Source organism: Geospiza fortis, unplaced genomic scaffold (assembly GCF_000277835.1).
Source record: "Geospiza fortis unplaced genomic scaffold, GeoFor_1.0 scaffold54, whole genome shotgun sequence".
NCBI lineage: Eukaryota > Metazoa > Chordata > Aves > Passeriformes > Thraupidae > Geospiza > Geospiza fortis.
In genome coordinates, this window is record NW_005054301.1 from 17919163 (window position 1) to 17940410 (window position 21248).

At 38.7% G+C, this 21248-nt stretch overlaps 1 protein-coding gene across 4 annotated transcripts in view; it reads left to right on the forward strand.

Annotated features, from left to right (window-relative positions):
• The window catches only part of SIPA1L1 (signal induced proliferation associated 1 like 1), a 200608-nt gene that overhangs the window by 123876 nt on the left and 55484 nt on the right, over positions 1-21248 (forward strand). For all 4 annotated transcript variants that reach the window (XM_031065729.1, XM_005417549.2, XM_014310981.2 and 1 more), the window contains 3 exons: positions 6361-8187; positions 15626-15756; positions 16375-16563. In XM_031065729.1, coding sequence (XP_030921589.1) covers positions 6690-8187; positions 15626-15756; positions 16375-16563 — 1818 coding nt within the window. In that variant the 5' untranslated portion in view covers positions 6361-6689. The remainder of the gene's footprint in view (positions 1-6360; positions 8188-15625; positions 15757-16374; positions 16564-21248) is intronic.

Below are 21248 nucleotides of genomic sequence, written 5' to 3' on the forward strand. Positions count from 1 at the left end.
AAATTCAGCTGAGTGCCACAGTGATGCGCTCAGCTCAGCACCCTTTTCTAGTGACTGCGCATCCCCCGCACGTTCCACCGTGAAAGCAGAGCGAGCTTGGCTTTGTCTGGAGAGAGGCATATACTGCAGAGTGCAGAAGCTGCTGGTAGTGACTCACAGTAATTACTGTTACGCCCTAAAATCAATGTAACCTTGCCTAGGTTCATGCGTATTTGCATCACCGAGTTCAGCACAGAATGAAGCTAAGAATAAAGCAGTGCTAAATCCTAGCAGATCAGTGCAGGTGATCATTGTGTGTATGGCAACAGATGGCACCTGGTGTCCTCAGAGCAAAGATTTTTTTTCTGATGGTTAGGGTACAAGGAAACATTCAGAGAAAAAGGCAGAAACACAGACTTGCTGACATGTCAATCACTGACAAATTTTGTAGACACATAAATTGGTGAAGTGGAGGGAAAAGAAAGGGAGGTTGAGGGAATCTGTCTGTCTATGCAGAGTTGACAGTTATCACAAACTCAGGTAACACAAAGCCAGCAATTCTGCTAAGTTTGAAAAAAAAGAAACCAGTAAGTTAGTAAAATACCAAACACTATTCTTCAAATAGATTTTCAGTTTGTAAAAACTTCCTCAGAAAGAGGAACCTTTTAGCTTTCCTGCAATTACAATGATGGAAGTAATCCTGGGAAGAAAAGGATAAAGTTAATAATAGGTAACCAGATAAAGTATTTCAAAAGGCTGAATTGAATTTTTCTCCTCTGAGGAATTAATTTTATGCAATTAGACAGTATTTTGTACCTATAATAACTTAATTGGCTGATAAATTAATATTCCCTCCCAGGATTTGATCTGTTATAATTCAGGTAAGAATTTGTGACACAAATAGATAAGCTTTCTTGTATAAAATATTTTTCCTTGTTCTCATTTATTTTTCTAGTTTTAGAGGAGCTTCTAGCTTTCAGAAGCTTATACTGATGGCCTTTCTTTTCCCAGTAAAAGTTAGCAAGGATTGCTGGCAGTAATGTGTGTTGTTGCACTGCATTTCCTGAATTGACTGTGTTTTAGTAAACCCCATGGAACAGAGAAGATATCAGTTAAGTTTTTCACAACTGCTTGCGGTAAAATGTTATGCTGATCTCCTTATACTACAACTTCGGTGATTTTAAAGTATCCCTGGCAATATGTGCATTTACCACCCTCTACTATGTTTTACTGTTTGGAGTGGAGCAGGTCCGTGGTATGGAGGCTTTGCAAAAGCGAGACTTTCCTATAAGTTGAAACTGATTTACTCCTTTTCAAAATTGTAATTTTAAAATGCCACCTTATAATAAGGGCTGATGGTGAAGTATGAAGTCTTTCCTTTGGAGCGTTATGAGTCATGAATAATTTGGTGCCCCCAAATCTATCTCTGTCAACATCAGACTATTAGTATCATTAGTGCCCATGATTCCAGAATCTGGAGTCTCATCATATTCTCAGCAGATAAGAGTAATTGCTGAATCTTGTCAAGTAAGACTCAGTTGTGGGCAAAGTTACTACTTTGCAGGGAAAAAGAGCGTGATTCCACATAACTAAAACTAGGAAAAGTTATAATAGAAGGTATCTGAACTGGTGTGTCATGTCAGGCATGAGCTCCTTTCCTTCATTCACCTTAACAAGTAGTTGTTGAATTATCTTGTCTAACTAGATCCAAGATAGAAACTGATTACTGTGCAGTAGTTGAGGTTTTTTTACTATCCTGAACTGATTTGAGTGAGATAGTTCTTCTTGATCAACTACTTGTATTTGCTGCTTTGTATTCCAAAGGTCTCTAGATGAAATCTTGACTGGTAGGTCTTCATTTTTCTGGGTGTATAACTTCAGGCATGACAAATAAGAAATCAAGATCCTTGACTTCCCTTCCTTTTAAGAATGATGGAGTCTGCAAAACCATCTTGCAGTTCATCTAGAGGGTCCTTTTAAGTTTTGTAAGAGTGGTTTTTTCCTGCACCTAAAACTTTGGCTTTGGAGGAGACAGCAAAGTGATTTAAAAAGGTATGAGTAGAAAGCAAAAGTATGAAATAGATTTGTGCTCATTTTTAAGTTGAGATTAGATGCTTAGTCATCTGGTGCTGGTAAAAACAAACAAAAAAAATTGTTCTAAGTGTCTGAGCCCTATTTTGAACAGATACTTGGATTGCTTTACTAATTACTGTATGGAATCTGATAAGCAGATAATTGGTTTTATGATTATTCTCTTAACTCTCTATTCAGGTTTTAGTTGATATAATCAGTACTAAGTTTTCATGTACCCTTTCAGTAGTCTTTGCATTTGGTTTTCATTTACAGCTTTTTATATATTGCTGTTCATCTGATTATTTTGTTGGCCTCCTCAGTAAGTTGAGATGAATTGGAAAAGTACATTTTCATGGTTATGCTAGTTTGTCCTTACCATATTGTGTTTGCATAGATATTCATAGCTCTACCTTGAGTTGTATTTTTTTCTATATTGAAATGGTAACAAAGTAGGATTTGTTACTCTTCACAGATGCTGCTCTTGGCATTAGAAGTAGGTACCATACTGCTGATCTTGTAATTGTAACTAATTTTAATGTATTGCATATTCTGTGTTAGCATTTTTGCTGCTTAATATTTAAGTTCTGGCAGGTTCTCCTGTTCAAAATAACACCTGTTACTGGTCTTTTAAATCCAGTGAGATTTGCTCTGTCTCTGATGCTGTGGTGTTTTGCAAATAATGAATGCTAGAAAAGGTTGAAGTACAGATTGCTGTTGTTGTTTATTTTCATTAAAGCTGATAACCCGTGTACCCAGGACCTGTGCTTTAGGAATTTTTGATGTTATCAAATGTAATGTTTTCACTTTATTTTGATTGAAACTAATCAAACCTTTTACACCAGGCTGTTAGGTCTCGAATTAGACACCAGGCTGGGAAGGTCTAGAGAAATAAACATGGACAGGTGGTTGCACTCTCAAAAAAAATTTGACTTAATAGTGATTTAATTCATATAGGCACAGTCAGTGGTGGAGTTCGTTTCTTCAGAGTATGATATTAGCTATTACTGTAATCATTTACGGCCTGTATTCCAGCTGCTACAGCAGATGATGGAGGACAGCTGCAAAAACCTGCAGAACATGAAACAGCTGGTCCCCAGAGTGAGACAGGCATAAAGCTGAGTCAGGAGCAGAGAATTTCCTTTGGAAAATACACCGTGTGGTCATGTAACTAATGACAAAACCATGTATACAACAGGTCAAGAGTAAGTCACATAGACCACTTAGGTTTATTTTTTCATGTGATTAGAGATAACATTTGTATATGCATATCCTTACTTAGGATTGCTGTCCTGAAAATTTTTAAGGGAAAACGTATAATTTGGGGAGGTAGGGAGAACTGGTGGTATTTGGATGCTTATATGGTCAACACCAAGGTTGGGAGTTTTTAGAGCTGCTGTGAACTTATGCCCTGAAGTTCATGACAAACCTGTACTACTAGGTGATGTGTTTCAGTAGAAGAGCATTTGGGGGGGAGGAGGTGTATACTTTGCTTTCAGAGTTAATGTTGGTGGAAGGGGAACAGAGAGGGACAAATCTTGGCTTTCACTGCAGACTGTGAAGAGCAACTTGTGGTAGTGGATGTTTTATGTTTAAACTCCTGCATGTTTTATGTTCAACCCTCAGCTTGACTTTTCCTTTACGATCCCTTTTAGCCTGGCATTCTCCTGCCCTAAATCTTTATCAATTTTCATTCTATTTTCCTTCTGTCCTGCCTATAAAAGCAAGATCTGTATAGATCTTCAGGAAGTGCTGTGAAGTGTTGCCATTTCATAGAGGTTAATAGTGCTTAAACACTCTTTGATAAGCACCTTGCAAAGTAGGCACTTTGATAGGCATACTTTGAAAAGTATGGGTAGAAGATTAGGTTGTATCATGGAATACAGTGTTTGCATTTTCCCTTCCTTGGTCTGATGGTGCACAAAGTTGTTGCACCAGCCTGATTAGTTCTTAGGCTGGAGAGTGTTTGAAATTTGCAAAAAAAATTATGGCTGAATACTGAATTCAGTAGTTTTCAAACAGCAGCATGGGTAGACTGCCTTTCTAAAGTTATTCTAATTAAAAAAAACCCTGTTATTTCAGCAGTATCATTGACAGCACAGAGCTCAGTGCTACAGCTGACATAACAGAAGGAAGGGATGCCATCTATGAATACACTGACAAGCTGAAGGAGCGGGTCTGTGAGAACCTAATGAGGTTCAACAGGTCCAATGCAAGGCGCTGCACCTGGGTCAGGGCAGTCCTAGGCATAAGTACAGACTGGGAGAGGAACTTCTTGAGAGCAGCTCTGTGGAGAAGGACTTAGGGGTGCTGGTGAACAAAAGCTGTAAGAAGTCAACAATGCTGCAAGTGCAGAAATCCAGCCGTATCCTGGGCTCCATCAAATGCAGCCAGGACAGGAGTATTAGTCTCCCCTGTATCCTGTCCTTGTTAGACCCTACCTGGAGCAGTGCATCCTGGTCTGGATTCTTCACAACAAGAAACGTGGAACTGTTTAGAGCAGGTCCACAGAAAGGCCATGAAGATAAGAGGGCTTGAGCAACTCTTCTAAGAAGACAGATTGAGAGAGCTGGGATTGTTAAGTCTGGAGAAGAGGAGGCTGTGAGGAGACCTTATTGCAGCCTTCCAGTACTTAAAGAGAGCTTTGAAAAAGATGGAGACTTTTTACCTGAGGAAATAGTGATAGCACAAGGGAGAAAAAAATTAAGATTTAGATTAAATGGTAAAAAGTTCTTTCCTGTGAGGGTGATGAGGCACTGGAACAGGCTGCCCAGAGGAGTTGTGGATGGCCCATCCCTGTAGATGTTCAAAACCTGATCTAATGGGTGGCATCCCTGCCTGTGACAGGGATGTTGGAACTGGATGGTCTTTAAGGTCCCTTCTAGCTCAAACCATTCCATGACTGTAAGACTGAAGCAGCATTACAAGGAGAAGAGCTGTATTTATGTAAATGCCTGTGCAAATATAGTTGTGCCCTGGGTGACTCGCACTGTTCTTGTTACGTGTGATGCAGTCAGATTGCATTTTAAGTATTCCTTATGTGTTGAGCTTTATATTAAGAGCAGCTATTTTAAAGAAGTGCTTTATATGGCAAGTGAAATTTAAACATGCTGCCTTTGGAGGCAGTAAGTGCCCTCGCTTGGTATTTAATTAGTGTGGTGCAAAGTACTGTAGTTCTGAGATTGCAGAAAGTGCTGGTTTTCCTGGAAGCATCAGAAAGCCTTGATTTTAGACAATACTGTATTGTCAATGCTGTGCTGGGTCAGCAGCATCTCTGCACACATTTGGCAAATATTTAAAGAACACATTTTGTGTGATTGGTTCAGCCTTTGAAAATTATTAACTTCTTTGTGTTAAAGGATGTACACAGCAATGCAAGATTTTATCTTGACAATCCCATGCTTTTGTCTTCTACCAGCAAGGATATATTTGTGGATTATGTTTTTTTAGCTCCTCAAAGGGCAGTGTACTAAAAGCTTTGTAATCACTTCTGTACTGATGAGGTATGGGAAAGCATTTAATTTCTGTGACTTTGTGAAGCTGGAATAATACAGGAGCTGTGGTAGGCAAAATTTTATTAGCCAGGGACATAAATGAAACTTTTCATATGAAGTTACTTAAAAGTATGTATTTCTATTTAGCTTTAACCTTTTTATATGTTGTAAACTCTGGTCAGGGGTAGTACATGCTTTCTGGACTATGCAGCTAATGTGCAGATGAGGCTGTGCAAAGCACAAAATAAATGTTGTTGACAACCATCCTCTCTAACAATTTTATACACTTTCTTCTAATTAGCTTCCCCCCCTTTTTTTAATTAACATATCAGATATTTACATTAATGGGAAAGTTGAATAGGTAGTGTTAATACCTAATGGCAGCCAAGGATGTATGACTTGTAAATGGTAAATTCTTTGAAGTGATTATAAAAATTGGAGTCCTGACCTGGCTCTTTTATAATTTCTCTGGGAAATGTATGCTGTATGTGTCCTTAGCTGAGAAACTCCCTACTAGTGCTTTGTAACACTGTTCACTAACCCAGCTAAAAAGTACCACTAATCAATTCAGAAGGAAAAATTTGTATTTGTTGGAATCAGAACCCAGCGTTATTTTTTCAGAAGGCAACCCAACAATACCTAGAAAACTCATCACCACCATGTAACACAGTGCTGCATTTTTGCGATGATGATCAATGTGATTCAAAAACATGTTTCTTAAAAATATTAATTATGTGCAATAATTACCTTGATAGTACCAGTTACCAAAAAAGTTCTGTGTTAAGGAATTAATTATTTTTTCTCTCTTTTTTTTCAGTTCTAGGCTTAAAAGAAGCATAAGCCATTCAATTACACCTCTGACATTTTGGAGCTCAAGTGATGTTAAAACTATTTGAATGTATTGGAGCATGGCTGCTTCTTAAAATGCAAAAGTTAAAGGAAATTATTGCTTATCAAAACCTACTGAATATCTGAATTTTCTGGACATTCAGCATTTAACTGTGTCCTTAAATGTCAGTGATTAAGATCTCATGCAACCATTGTATATTTTGGAGACTATTCTCCAGAAGAGAACTGTGCATTTAAAAAGCAGAAATGACTGTGGGCTTTTTTGGAACTTACTAAGGTTGAACATACTGAAAGACCATGACCAGCTTGAAGCGGTCCCAGACCGAAAGGGCTGTTGCCACTGGGGTATCAGTCGGAACAGATGGCACCTCAAAAGTCCACTCGGATGACTTCTACATGAGGCGCTTTAGGTCACAGAATGGCAGCTTAGGATCTGCAGTCATGGCGCCAGTTGGACCTCCTCGCAATGAGAGCTCCCATCATGTTACCTCTACCCCTGGAGTCCCTAAAATGGGGGTCAGGGCAAGGATTGCTGATTGGCCCCCAAGGAAGGAGAACATCAAGGAGACAAGCAGATCTAGTCAAGATATTGAAACGTCAAGTTGCCTTGACAGCATGTCTTCTAAAAGCAGTCCTGGGAGTCAGGGAAGTTCTGTTAACCTGAATGCTAGTGATTCTGTTATGTTAAAGAGCATCCAGAGCACACTTAAAAACAAGACCAGACAATCTGAGAATCTAGACTCCAGGTTTCTTACACCTGATGGCTATCCCAGTTCCCCAAGGAAAGCTCTTCGCAGAATACGACAGCGCAGCAACAGCGACATCACCATAAGTGAGCTTGACGTGGATAGTTTTGATGAATGTATTTCACCCACATTTAAATCTGGACCATCTCTGCACAGAGAGTATGGCAGCACATCTTCCATAGATAAGCAAGGAACTTCAGGGGAAAGTTTTTTTGACTTATTGAAGGGCTATAAAGATGAAAAGTCTGATCAGAGAAGCCCAGGCTCAACTAAACTCGGTGAGCTTCTGATTGCCAGTGGAAGCAAGGGTTCAGGATTCTCTCTAGATGTGATAGACGGACCTATTACTCAAAGGGAAAACCTGAGACTCTTTAAGGAAAGGGAGAAGCCACTCAAGAGACGCTCAAAATCAGAGACAGGAGATTCATCTATTTTTCGTAAGCTGCGTAATGCCAAAGGTGAAGGGGAACTTGGGAAGTCTTCAGATCTTGAAGACAACAGGTCTGAAGATAGCATTAAGCCTTGGACTTGTCCAAAGTGTTTTGCTCATTATGATGTACAGAGTATTTTATTTGATTTAAATGAAGCAGCAATCAATAGGCATAATGTTATTAAAAGAAGGAACACAACGACAGGTGCATCTGCTGCTGCTGTAGCATCACTTGTCTCTGGACCCTTGTCCCATTCTGCAAGTTTCAATTCTCCAATGGGCAGCACTGAAGACCTGAATTCAAAAGGAAGTCTTAATATGGACCAGGGGGATGATAAAAGCAATGAACTAGTGATGAGTTGTCCTTATTTTCGTAATGAGATTGGTGGGGAAGGGGAAAGGAAGATCAGCCTTTCCAAATCTAATTCAGGTTCCTTCAGTGGATGTGAAAGTGCCTCATTTGAGTCGACTCTGAGTTCTCATTGCACAAATGCTGGGGTTGCAGTTCTGGAAGTTCCCAAGGAGAATCTGATTTTACATCTAGACAGAGTGAAAAGATACATCGTTGAACATGTAGACCTTGGCGCATATTATTATCGAAAATTCTTCTACCAGAAAGGTAGGTAAATTGTATTTCTCCTTGAGCTTTAAGAATGACTTTTTGTTTTCCGAACATGCAAAATCCAGTTGATACTTAATAGTATTTGCAAGAATTAGGGATTTCTTCAATGGTGTGTGCAAATCTAATAGTCTTTCAGAGTGTTAGAGTATAAGAATGTTGAGGATTTTATTGCTGATAGCTATGGTAGCAATGGCTACAAAATATGAATGTCTTGAAACACAGCTTTGGGTATCCATAGGAGTGGGCAGGGGTTGACACTTGAAAGATTGAAACAAGAAAATCCTAAAATACGAGAACTTTCTTCCCACTGTACCAGGAGTTGATTTACTGAGAATTTAATGGAATATGCATCTTAAATGGGTAGCATTTACAATAATCTTTGGACATACTAATTAACTTAATAATCCATTTCAAAAATTTTCAAAATGAATAATACAGAAATGAAGACATGTATAGATATAACTTTATATACACACCCAAATACCTGTGTTTCAATGCCAACAGTATATCTGAAAAACCAGAGTGCAGTTCTCTTATCACATGGTTCTGCCCTGAAACCAAGGATTATAATTTCCATTGGATGTATATGGGAGGGACAAAAAAAGCCCAAAGCAACAGATCAAAGCCTTTTGACCTATAGAAAAGAGCATGCCCCAAACATTACCCAGATACTCCCCCTCTCTGTCCCTCCAGTCAAAATAATACTCACACTGGAGGTACAGATCTCCCTCTCATGATTCTGAAAATGATCAAAAAGGATTGCAGACCAAAGTCTTTTAAAAGAGTTCAGTCTACAGGACTGTGTTGTATTTTCTGATGGATAGAGCTGTTCTGATGACTGACCTGGAGAGTGCTTGTTCCTTACCTTTCAATGATCAGGGTTGGTTTCTGCTCTTCAGTGAATGCAGGTCAAAAGAGCTTGTTTCTCACATACAAAAGCAACAGGGATGCCTGGTTGGAATTAAAGTGATGGTCTTAAAAAGAAAAAGCTTACGCTTCTTAACTGCATGTTATTGCTAATAATCTCATTTCCCATTTTTCTCTTGCCTTCAAAATATGTCCATCTCTCACCTCTTCCTCCCTGCATTGCCCATTGTTTAGGTGGCTCTTGTTACTCTTTCTGTAGTCTCCTCTTTCTGCATTCTTTCTAGGGCTGAGAGGTAGCCTTTGCTCCATGTTTTTTGAGAGTGCTGATCCATATCCTTTGGAGACATAGGAGTTAGGAAAAATAATGGTTTCCTGGCAAAAGTAAGCTAGATGTGTGCTACAGGATAAGGTATGTTTAGAGGGGAGAGCCTGAGGTTTGTGACCTTTGGGATTATCTTCCTCTCTGTCCCCCTCTGGAGCAATTTGATTCCTTATCAGTCTAGTGAGTTTTGCAATCAGCAACTAAAGTTTCATGTTACAGCTGACCTGATTTACAGCATTTCAGCCCCAAGAGGGGCAGACATTATTCCTCCCCCTTCCTTGTATTGGTTCTCTTGTTTTCAGAGAACTTGATAAACCAGTTGAGTTTACTGAACAAGCAAGCAGAATTCTTGCCATCACAATAAATTTGGGGTTTACTGCTTGACTGTTTCTCTCCAGTTCTGGTGAGGGATATTATTATTTCCTTGCAGTCAGAGAAGTGCCAAAGCCATATGGCCAGATAAGGGATGGAAGTGAACAGCAGAGGAGGAAGGAGGTGTGAGTGAAATTTCAGCCTTTAGGCAAAACCAGTTTATTGGTTTGCCTTCTCCTTAAGGGAAGCCACACCCTCTTGCTACTACAGTTCCAGTGACCATTACATTTCCATTATTTTTTAGATATAATTAGGAAGAATTGATAAACTCTACATAATCTAGTCCTAAGGGTACTGCTGAGGGACAGCCAGATATAAAAATGTGTGTTATGGAGTAGGATTGGATGGGGAGAAGAAGCTGTGATTTTTTTTTTTCCTTAAGCAATAAAACGGGTTTTAAATTCACTTTTGTGTTCAGTTCAGCAGAGTCCAAACCAGGGGTGTTGTTTCTTCCAGAGATTTTTATCTTAAAAGCTGTACTTTAGAAGCCTCTTTAGATATCCCAAATCCCAGTTTTCTACAAGTACAGAACACGTTTTGTTGACCACCCAGATTATCATCGTTCCCTGAGCAAACTTTTGACTAAGCTGATGAGGTGGGATAGTGAGAAAATTTGAAGTAGCATAATGGGGGAAAAAAATCTAGGAAGCCAGTTGTAACTGAATTTTTTATGTAACATGAAGCAAGTAATGATGCAGAAATTTTTTTGCTGGAAGAGGAAGTTGGATTTTTATGATGTTATGAATGGAACAGATAGTGCCAAAAGACAAGTTTCAGTAGGATCAGCTCATCAAGTCAGTAGGCTTTGTATAATTTTATGGTCTTGAAAGTATTCTTACATTAATTCTGATTTGACGACATTACCTTTTAAAGATCTCAAACTGGGCAAATGCCATGGACTTGGAGAACACCTAGTAACCTTAGAGCTTGCAAAGAATAAAAAGAAATGTTCCAGAGAATTGTAAGCTGAGTTGGTTTTCATTCCAACTGGAAATAACAAAGAAGGTAATTTGGAACTATATCAATAAAGAACTGCCAGTTAAAAATCATCAATGATGCCAGTCAGCATGATTTCATTAAAAATGTCTTGTCACATAAAAGAAAAAAACCACAGTTAATCTTGTGTCTTAAAAAAAAAAGATGAAAGAGGTTGAATTCATGTAGGTCCTTTTAATTTCTTCAAGGTAATTTGGTGAAATGCTGATCGTAACTCGTCTGAAGTCTTTAATTATATGAAATCAATAGTTCATTTTTTACAGGTACTGTTACTTAGATGATAGATCCATCTCAAGTTTTAGCAGTGTATGGAGGAAGGATAAGTGAGCTTCCAGTATTACTAACATGGTCTAAATTAATTCAAATATTTTAATCTAGTTAGTGTAAAATGTTTGCATGTGACGTTTATGAATGAGTCTTGTATAAGTTTAATGAATGCAAATGGATGACTTTTTGTATGTAAAGGAAATTGGTCCCTCTAAAAAGTAGTGGAATTGATAAACAGCATTCTGGCCTGGTGTCCAGACTTCTAAATGTGAAAATACTGGTGGAGACAAATCATACTTAGAAAAAGATATTGGGAAGAGAACTTTATAATGGCAGGCTGAATTCAGTTTCTCCACTTTATATCTGAACTAATTGTGCAGACTCCCTTTGTACTCAGTGGAGAGAAATGAACCTTGCAGGATCTTATGAATTTCAGTCACTTCTCTCAATTCACTAACAGAAGCTCATGCGCAACTAACTCGCATGGAAATGTTTATTTTTATAGGAAATGAATGCTCCTCTTATGATGCACAAAATGTATTTACAAGGTGGTTAAATAATGGTGTGTTTTAAAAGGTCTATTTAATAGAAGGTCTTAACCAAAAGTTTGAAGTCTAGACATTTATAAGTTAAGCTTGTGCATAAAAAAAGAGGGAGAGGATGAAGCCAGCGCAAGAGCCAATTTGTGAAAGTTGCAGATGTATTTATTAAAGACTTATTTACAAGCAATATTAAAATCACACAGAGAGAAAAATTTGTTTCTGTCAGCTTGTCTGAGTGCAGTTCAGGAAAGAGGGCATGTCACTCCAGAGGAGCAGTCTGTTTGCTCTGTCCCCATAATTGGTCTGGGAGTTAGTTCTCATGGAAAGAACCAAGAGCATCTGTTTTGCTTCCATCCTTCTCATGCAGTAGTTGGTAATGTTGCCATTTGGGACAAATGTTAGTTACTGGCTTAGAATGAAAGACTTGACTGGGAAGTAAATAGTTTCCTGAACTGGTTTTATAACAAATGAGCTGTTGGTTAGCTTTCCTTTAACTGTTGTCAGCCAGTAAAAATACCCTTTTCCCTAATGCTTTTAATTGCTGCCTATTGTGTCCAAGAGTTGATGCCTTTCAAGTATGTGGCTAGACTTGCAGAGCTCCCAAAATGCTGCCTGCCCTTTTGTCTCCAGAGAAGTACTGGGCAGGGTTTTCCAGTACTGTAAATGCTGAGCTAGGATTAGAGGAAAATACTTCATGTGAGTTTCATTCAGAAGAGAAATGTATGGGGTTTTTATTTCTAGTCCAATTACACAGAATATCATTTGGACATGATATCTAAAGGGAAATATGATGAAAGCACAAAAGAACTTTTTCAGTTAAAATAAAGTGCATTTACTTGGATTTCCATTGCAAAGGAAACTCATAAATATCTGCCAAGAAAATAAGTATTTTACCTTTGGTTCTTTCACAGGAAGTATCTTTTGAGTTATATGATAGATATTTAACTATTTTTAAAAATATGTATCTTTTTTTTAATGACCAGCTACAATCAAGTCATCTTTTTTTTTTCGGTATGGATTTATAAGTTAATTTATGGTGGCTGCTAGTTGTCCTGATTGTCTGTTAATTAAATGATCTTTCAACAGTTGTTTAGATTAAATGTCAAGCTTGAGAAATGTTGTTTCCAATTAGCTTCTGTGTGGTGTGGGGAAATAAGCTGTCTTCTATGGTATTCATGTTTGACATCAAGTTCCTGAATTATAATTGTGACATAGCCCTTACTTTCCCAATAAAACAACTAATTAGCTCCCTTTACACTGCATATTAAGCTTTTTGCACTTTAATCCTGCTGCTGCTTTTCCTGCACTGGAGAGAGAAAAATTTTGGGTGTAAGGAGATTCAAATTTTAAGGGAAAATCAGTTGGAAGTACAAGAAAGTGTATGAGAAGGAAAAGTAGTCAGGTACAGGGATATATATTGTAGCTTGTGGAATGAATACAGAGGTGGGGTTTAGGGGAGGAGGAAGAAGGAAGATAAAGAACGAACAACCCAGTAGTAAATGTAGAGTAGAGGAGAGGGCAAAGGATGTGCAAAGGAGAGCAAGAAAGAGACTGCCTGCCCAGTGCAGACCGAAGGAAAAGGAATAGAAGACATTTCCTCTTAGCAGAGAAGTGTGGAGTTCCACACTACTTCATGCATTTTTCCAGAGCAATAGGAGCTAATTAAAAAGCTTAATCAAATGATACAGAATTGTGTATGTGTATGCAGTTTCAAACATTCCTCTTGCCACCCTTCTTAAATGTGTTTTCAAGATGTAGAATAATTTCTCCTGAGAAAACTTTCTATCTGAATTGCAGGCTAGAGTGATTGCAGAGTACACAAGTTTTACCATCTGTGTGGCTGTCAGTACACTAAACTAATGAATTGTTTGGACCCTTCTAGTATGCATGACCTCCATATCTTTTTTCTTTAAGTTTTTCAATCATAAAAGCAAAGCCACATCACTGTTTTTAAGTCACTAAGCATTTTAGTGTGGAGATGTCCAAGTTACCTCAAGTTTTGGAGCTGTATAATATATTGATTCAAAAATTAGTCTAACTTTCCCCAAGACTGTGCTGCTTCTGCATTGACCTTGTCTGCCATAAACTGTTTGGTGAGCTATCAACATCCTGACAAAAACCAAACTAAGTAATGCAGGAGAAAGAGAGGCTAGGGTGCTAGTAAGATAGTTTGAAGTTTTGAACAGCAGAACATCTCTGACATTTACAGGCCTCATATTTGTGGACTAGTATGAAAATGTAGAGTTATATGGATAATCTAATTTGTTACTAATTTTCCCACTCACAGGTCAGCCACCCAAAGTTTAATGACAATATTTACAGAATATTCCAAGAGATACTGAAAGAATTTTGAATTTTAATTACCTTTGTTTAAAGTATTGGCTTTTCATAACTGGCAGACAAATTTGGTAGAAAGCAAGTCTTCTAGTGCTGCAAGCATGTCTCTAATGCTGTCTTGCATGCTCTGAAATCTTAAACAGAAGACACTGAGTGAAGGATAATAAAATACCAGACACTGGGGACTTGACTAGAACCCCCAGGGGCTTAAAGTGCTGGACAGCTGTGTGAAAGCGCTTAGTATGTTGGAGGGAGATTTGTAAGAACCAGTAACTGTAAGTTTTAAAAGAATTAGAGTAAAAAATGAGGCTCCTAATTTTTTAACTGTATTATTAATTGGAAAAATGATTGCCATTCATTTTAGATGGAGTGTATTTCAATATCTGTTTTTATTATCTTTAAAGATGCAGTTCTTGATGATTTTAAAATACTTTACATTTTCTCTCTGTAGTAGAATAGCTCATATTGGACTGCTCCTAAAGTTCTTACTTAAAATTGTTGTTTTAAGAATGACAGGTAATCTATATGTAGTAAAGGCAATATGGTTACATTTCCTGTCAGGGCAGTTACATCTTTTCTTTATATCACTGAATTGCACATTTCTTTGAATTGCTGTATTTTCAGGTGATTCTAACTTTCTGTTTTTGTGCATGTATAAATTAATTCCTATATGCAGCTTATGGAGACTGATGACATGGCACTTACTTTTCTTGCGCAATGCTTGACTCCAATTTTTTTACTTTTCTCTTACATTTTCTTTTAGGGAATATATGTTTAAATTCAGCAGTCACTGAAGATATTTGCAGCTTTGTTTATATGTTGCTGCATTAATGGTGATACATCTCTGTCAGGATAGTTTGTAATGCTCAAAAAGTTCTACAGAAGAGCCTTCAACATCAGTCTCTAAAATTGTTGAGCTTTGATTTTTGTAAATGTGCTTTTCTAACTTTTTTTTCATGTAAAGCTTGGCTTTACATGTCTATAGTAAGACAAATATAGAAACTGTGTTTCAAAGAATCTGGTATTCAGCTAGTGAGTGATTTCACCAATCTTGTATTCTTCTCTCTGCTGCCTTCCCCACTGGACTGGTTTTCACCTGAACTCTCAGCACTTTAAGGGTTGTTGAATACTTCACTGTTCAATATTTATGCTAGTAATTTTATTCTTGTGCTTTATTTTTCTGTGGTGCTATAATTTGATATTTTTATTGTGAACAAGCCTTTAACTTCTTTTTCAACTTCATCAGTTTTTCCCATTTTAGAACTGAGTAACGTGTATGGAAAAAGCAAAACGCAGTCAAACAAAAATAAATAATTTACATCATTTGCTAAGTACAGTTGTTTGACATTTCTATTTTAACATAGGTTGTTGAGTTTCCCACTTTGGTGCATTTAGCTTCCTTTTCTTTGTTTTTAAGGGGGGAAATTGGCAGTGCTTATTTAGTTCAATGTGAACGAAACAGATGGCAATATAAAAGCTGGTGTAAGAGGTGTATCCTGTTTTGGGCCTATTTAAGCAGATATGCCACGTTGAATTTCAGCCTTTTTGTATAAATGGAGCTCACAAGTGAAGTGAAGCACAAGAATGACATCCTGGTACCACTTGAAGACATGCTCTTATTGGCTCCATGGAGCTGGCAGTTTTATTTCCAGTGTAACAATCAAGCATGGAAATATAGTTGAAGTGTAAAAAGTAAGAGAGATTTCTATTTTTTTTTCCTCTTATATTCAAGAACACTGGAACTATTTTGGGGCAGATGAGAACCTGGGTCCAGTAGCTGTGAGTATAAGAAGAGAGAAGCCTGAGGAAATCAAAGAAAATGGACCTCAGTACAACTACCGGATCATATTCAGAACCAGTGAGGTAAGCAGTCCAGGGGGATAGTAAAAGAAACTAGAACTGAGCAGGCAAAACCAGGTTCAAGATATGGGGGGTGTGTGTGCTTTTCAGCATTGATAATAGGTTTCTGTATAATCTGGGAACATCCTGACGGAATTATGCTAGATGTTTATCTGGCACAGAATATATGTGAGTTATTCCATAACATCCAGTACAGAGGAAATGCTGAAGGTTGTTTTGGTTAAATTTTCAGAAACTTACAGGAGATATATTAGCTAGAAGCAAGCTAAGAGGAGGGAAATTGCCTTCTTCACTTTTATGTATGGCAGTGGGTAGACCTGAGAAATGTACTTTTTACTTTTAAATGCTCTATAGTGTAGAAATACTGTAGTAATATTGATTTTTCCAGGTAGTAGTTTCCTGTAAAACTTAAATCTGATGAATTATTTGAAATACTCTGATTACTCTTACCAATGAGTGGAATTTTTGTGTATCAGTGTTGGTCTCATGCTAACAGAAATTTCTTAATGTCCTTGATCTCTACTGAGAATTGGAAAAATAGTATGTCTAGTTGCACTGCTATTGCTGGTCAGTCTCAGTGCATAACTCATTATATGTGCTGCTTTTCCTTTGTATGCACAGCTCATGACATTAAGAGGCTCTGTGCTGGAAGATGCTATCCCTTCTACTGCAAAGCATTGCACAGCCAGGGGACTTCCCCTAAAAGAAGTGCTGGAGTATGTGGTTCCAGAGCTGAATATCCATTGTCTAAGGCTGGCCTTCAACACCCCAAAAGTCACAGAACAGCTTATGAAGCTTGATGAGCAAGGGGTAAGTGCAGAGTTACAGAATTAAACAAAGGATCTTAATCTGTCGGATTATTGCGATGGGTTGCAAAATGATCTTTTAGGTTTATATGATTAGAGTAAGTCTGTTGAAATCTCTCATTTAAAGTAAAACTTGTCATCTGTAGGGAGAGTTATATTGCATTTATTTCCCCCAACTTTTGCAGAATATTTGGGATGTATGAAATCAAGTTCATTTCTCTGGGTAGCCTAAAGTTTTAGATTAATCTTATGGCAGTTGTTAATTGAAATTTCCTTTAAAAGAGAGTACAGCATGGTTTTTCAAAGGCTGTGGGAAGGAGGGAGTACTGTTTTTATTATTGCTATTATACTAAGAAGAGAAGTCTCCCATGGTGCTAAACATTTCACTGTAATACTGCATTGGCTAAACCATGACCAGGGTGCTGCCTGTCTTGTTTTGTTTTGTTGGTGTTCTTTTTTTCTTTCCCCTGGAACAAACTACATGGCCAAATATTCTAAGACTTTCTTCATATGAATAATTTTCAATGAGGTGATAATCTCCTTGTCTTTTAAAGATGGGACCAAGACTCATTAGCACTACAGCTTTGACTTAGAAAAATGGAAGTCCATGACTCAAGTGAATTTTATGGTTATAAACTTCAACAGTGACATTTTATAGCTGTGTGTATGCCTCAGTCCTCACTGGCAACCTCTCTTCCCATGCTTCTTGAGTGGATGGACCCAGGATGGGGACTGGGTCCCTCCCACTGCAGAGATCATGTTCATGGCCACCTGATGAACTGAACGTAGGTAATGGCATTTGCATTAATGGGATGCGTCCCAGAGTCCTCAGGGAATTGGCTTAGGAGCTGCCAAGCCACTCTCCATGGCATTTGAAAAGAAATGGCAGTCCGGGGAAATCCCAGGAAACTGGAAGAGGGGAAACATTGTATCCATGTTTAAAAAGAGTAGAAAGGAAGATTCCCTGGGAGTCATCACCCTGTCAGCCTCCCCTCTGTGCCTGGGAAGGTCATGGAACAGTTCCTCCTGGAAGCTCTGCTAAGGCACACAGAGGACTGGGAGGTGGGTTTGAGACAACCAGCACAGCTTCAGTAAGGGCAAATCCTGCCTGACCAACCCAGTGGCCTTCTAAGATGGAGTAATTACATCAGTGGACAAGGGAGGGGTTATGGGTATTGTTCTTCTGGACTTCTGTAAAGCCTTGGACATGGTCCCCCACAACATCCTTCTCTATGAATTGGAGAAAGATGGATTTGATGAGTGGACTGTTAGATGGATAAGGAATTGGTTGGATGGTCACATCCAAAGGGTAATGGTCAATGGCTGAGAGTAACAGTGGACATCAGGGACAAGTGGTGTATCTCAGGTTCATAGTGGGATTTAATATCTTCATTAATGACATTGCTGAGGGTGCACTCAATCTAATTAGGAAGCTGAGTGGTGCAGTTGCCATGCTTGAATGATGGGATGCTACCCAGAGAGATGTGGACAAGCTCAGCAAGTGGCCCCATAGGAATCTCAGGAGGTTTAAGATGACCAAGGACAAGGTCCTGCACCTGGATTCTGCACCTCTGGTATTCACAGGCTGGAGACTGAACAGACTGAGAGCAGCCCTGCCCAGAGGGACTTGGGGTGCTGCTGGGTGAGAGGCTGCACATGAGCCCACCATGGGCACTCCCAGCCCAGAGAGCCAAATGTGTCCTGGGCTGCAGCCAGAGCAGCGTGGGCAGCAGGGCCAGGGAGGGGATTCTGCCCCTCTGCTCTGCTCTGCTGAGGCCCCACCTGCAGGGCTGCATCAGCTCTGGGTGCCAGCACAGGAAGGACATGGGCCTCTTGGAGTGAGTCCAGAGGAGGTCACCAAGATTAGAGGGACAGAGGGTCTCTACTGTGAGGAAAGGCTGAGAGCACCGGGATTGTTCACCCTGTAAGAGAAGGCTTGGGGTGACCCAATTGTGGCCTTCCAGTACCTGAAGGAAGCCTGTAAGAAAGAGGGAGAAGGACTTTTTACAAGAGCACAGAGTGACAGGACAAGGAGAAATAACTAAAAACTGAAAGAGAGTAGGTTTAGAGTAGGTATTAGGAGGAAGTTCTTTGCTGTGAGGGTGGTGAGAGCTGGAACAGGTTGTCCAGAGAAGCTGTGAATGCCCCGTTACTGGAGATGTTCAAGGCCAGGTTGGATGGTGCTCTGAGTCTAGTGAGAGGTGTCCCTGACCATGGCAGGGGGATTGGGGCTGGATGATCTGTAAGGTCCCCTTCCAACCCAAACCACTCTATAATTTAATGACATCTAAGAAAACTGTGAGGTTAAATTATCCTTAGTTCATATCCTGTATGTTATTAAGCTCCCATAGTATGGCTTTCTAATACTTAAGCTTTTGAAAATCATTAGGGGCAAGTGATAGTTGAATTTTTATTATATGCATCAAAGTATTTTCTGTTTTTGTGGTAATGAAACAGTTTGACACTTCTAGCAAAAAAGATAAGTACACTCTGTACTAATTAGAAGCTGCATTTTTTCAATTCTAAGCTAACAAAAATTGGGTAGCAGCTGCTCTACTAATTAAGTGCACAGAATGTTGATCACTACTTCTTGCTGAGTGCCACACTTTCATTACAGCATGAGCAGGTGCCTGTTTGATATAGCAGATAAAATGTTTTGTAAATTTAAGAGTTAAGATTATAAAGTCACCTTTAGCCTGACTTAGCCATTAAATTTCACCCAGGAATCCCTTCACTGAGCCAAATGTGTACACATTGGTTTTCATTAGAATAAGATGTCTTTTTTTATATTTGAGTGAGGTCTTAAAGCAGTTGCTTGTTTTCATGTTTAAGAATTTGCACTTCTTTATATAAATTTATCTGCCTTCAGCTTTAAGACTTCTGATATTTTTCCCTGCTACATTTTTAAAAGTCATTTTGGTGTGAGATTTTTTTCCAGCAAAGGTTTTTGTATGCAGTGATTATATCATCTGTTGGTCTTGTTTATGATAAACTAAACAGATTGCACTTTTCAAGTCTTTCACTGCAACATATTTTCTCTGCATTTCATATCACTCTTATGGCTGAGCTCTGTCTCTTCTACTCTTTCAATATCTGCATATGTCATTCAGTGCTAGAATGGGAATATTTTTCTTGCCCTAGTTTTGTAGTGGTGATGTCTGTGAAAGTTGCGTGTTCCTTACTTCCTCTTAGATTTCTAGAGTGGTAACATCTGCTGTTCATACATATGGTCCACACTGCTTGTCACCTAGCTGTTCTTTTATTGGATTTATTAAAATGCATTCATTTGAATAGTTCTGTGTTAAACAGCAATCCAGTCATTTCCTAGGGCTGCACTGCCTTCTTTGCTAATCACCTTCTACTAATCTTTGTCTTGAATGCAGAACTCATGGTAGGTTACTCTAAGTTTGCTTCCAAATATGATTTTAAAATTTGAATATTAGGGCAATTACTGATTTATTTCAGTTGCAGCTAATCTTTATGGCAATTCCTCATTCACACAAATACTGTGAAATGTCACTTGGTTCTTAATATAATTCCTGGTTCATAATAGAAACTTGCTGACTGATTAAATCCAAGCTATACTTTCTGCTGTCTTTACTGGGTGCTAGATAAATACTTAAAGTGCACTTTTCCCATTTATATAAATATGTAAATACTTTCAGATTATTAAAATGAAGATGTTACTTTAGTAGTTTTACCACAACAGAATTCATGCTTCAACTTTTTTTTTAGCTTTTTCTTGTAGTTAATATACTTCTGAAGACTAGGTTTAGCAGAAGGTTTAATAATGGGGACTGTATGCTGTTCCCAGATCTGCTCTTTTTGATTCAGAAATGCCAACTTGTGTTGTCCTTAAGGAAACTTTTTTTTTTTTCCAAAAATTAGCAAATCTAAGAACACAGCTAGAAGGCATATGCTGCTCTTTGCATAGTCCTTGTTTAGTTGACATTTTCAAAGCAATAAAGCACGGTTGTTTGCTTGCTCATTGGTGCTGCAGATCCCATTTATATTTATGCCCTTGAAAATACTTCCTTCACCTAAAGTTGAAGCTTAAATAGTGCAAGTGTGCTTCATGAGAATAATTTTCTTTGTCCTAACTTCTTTAAGTGAAATTACTAGAAGCTATTGTACTTGGCAGTACAGCTAAGGTGCTGTGGTTCCATGAAGCACTTGGCATCCGTCCTGTTTCTGTGGGACTGGAGAAGGCACATCTGAGCAGCAGATGCCTGAATGGTCCAAGACAGGACCTGCCACTGATAGTATGGAAAGTGATAGCAGTTGTTTGGCAGGAGTGGCAGCAGTGCTACCTCTCATTAGCCTTCCTCCCTCACCATGTGTCAGCAGGAGGCACTGGAGCAGATTGCCAAGCTGGGCACGTCCCATCCCTGAAAGTGTTAGAAGTCAAGTTGGATGTGAATTTGAGCAAGTCTGGTGCAGTAGACCAGACCTGGTCTAGAAGAAAGTGTCCCTGCTGCCCATGTCGGGACTTTAGAAACTGGATGATCCTTAAGGTCTCTTGCAACCCAAACCAGTTCATGATTTTGTGCTGTACTTGAGTTTTGTCATAAGGAATTTGGACATGTTTAGAAAACACAAGTCAGTGTGTCAGATGATAAAATAAGGGATATTCTGTAATGGGGAAAAAAAAAAGCAGTCTAGAACTGTGACTTTAAAAATAATGACTTC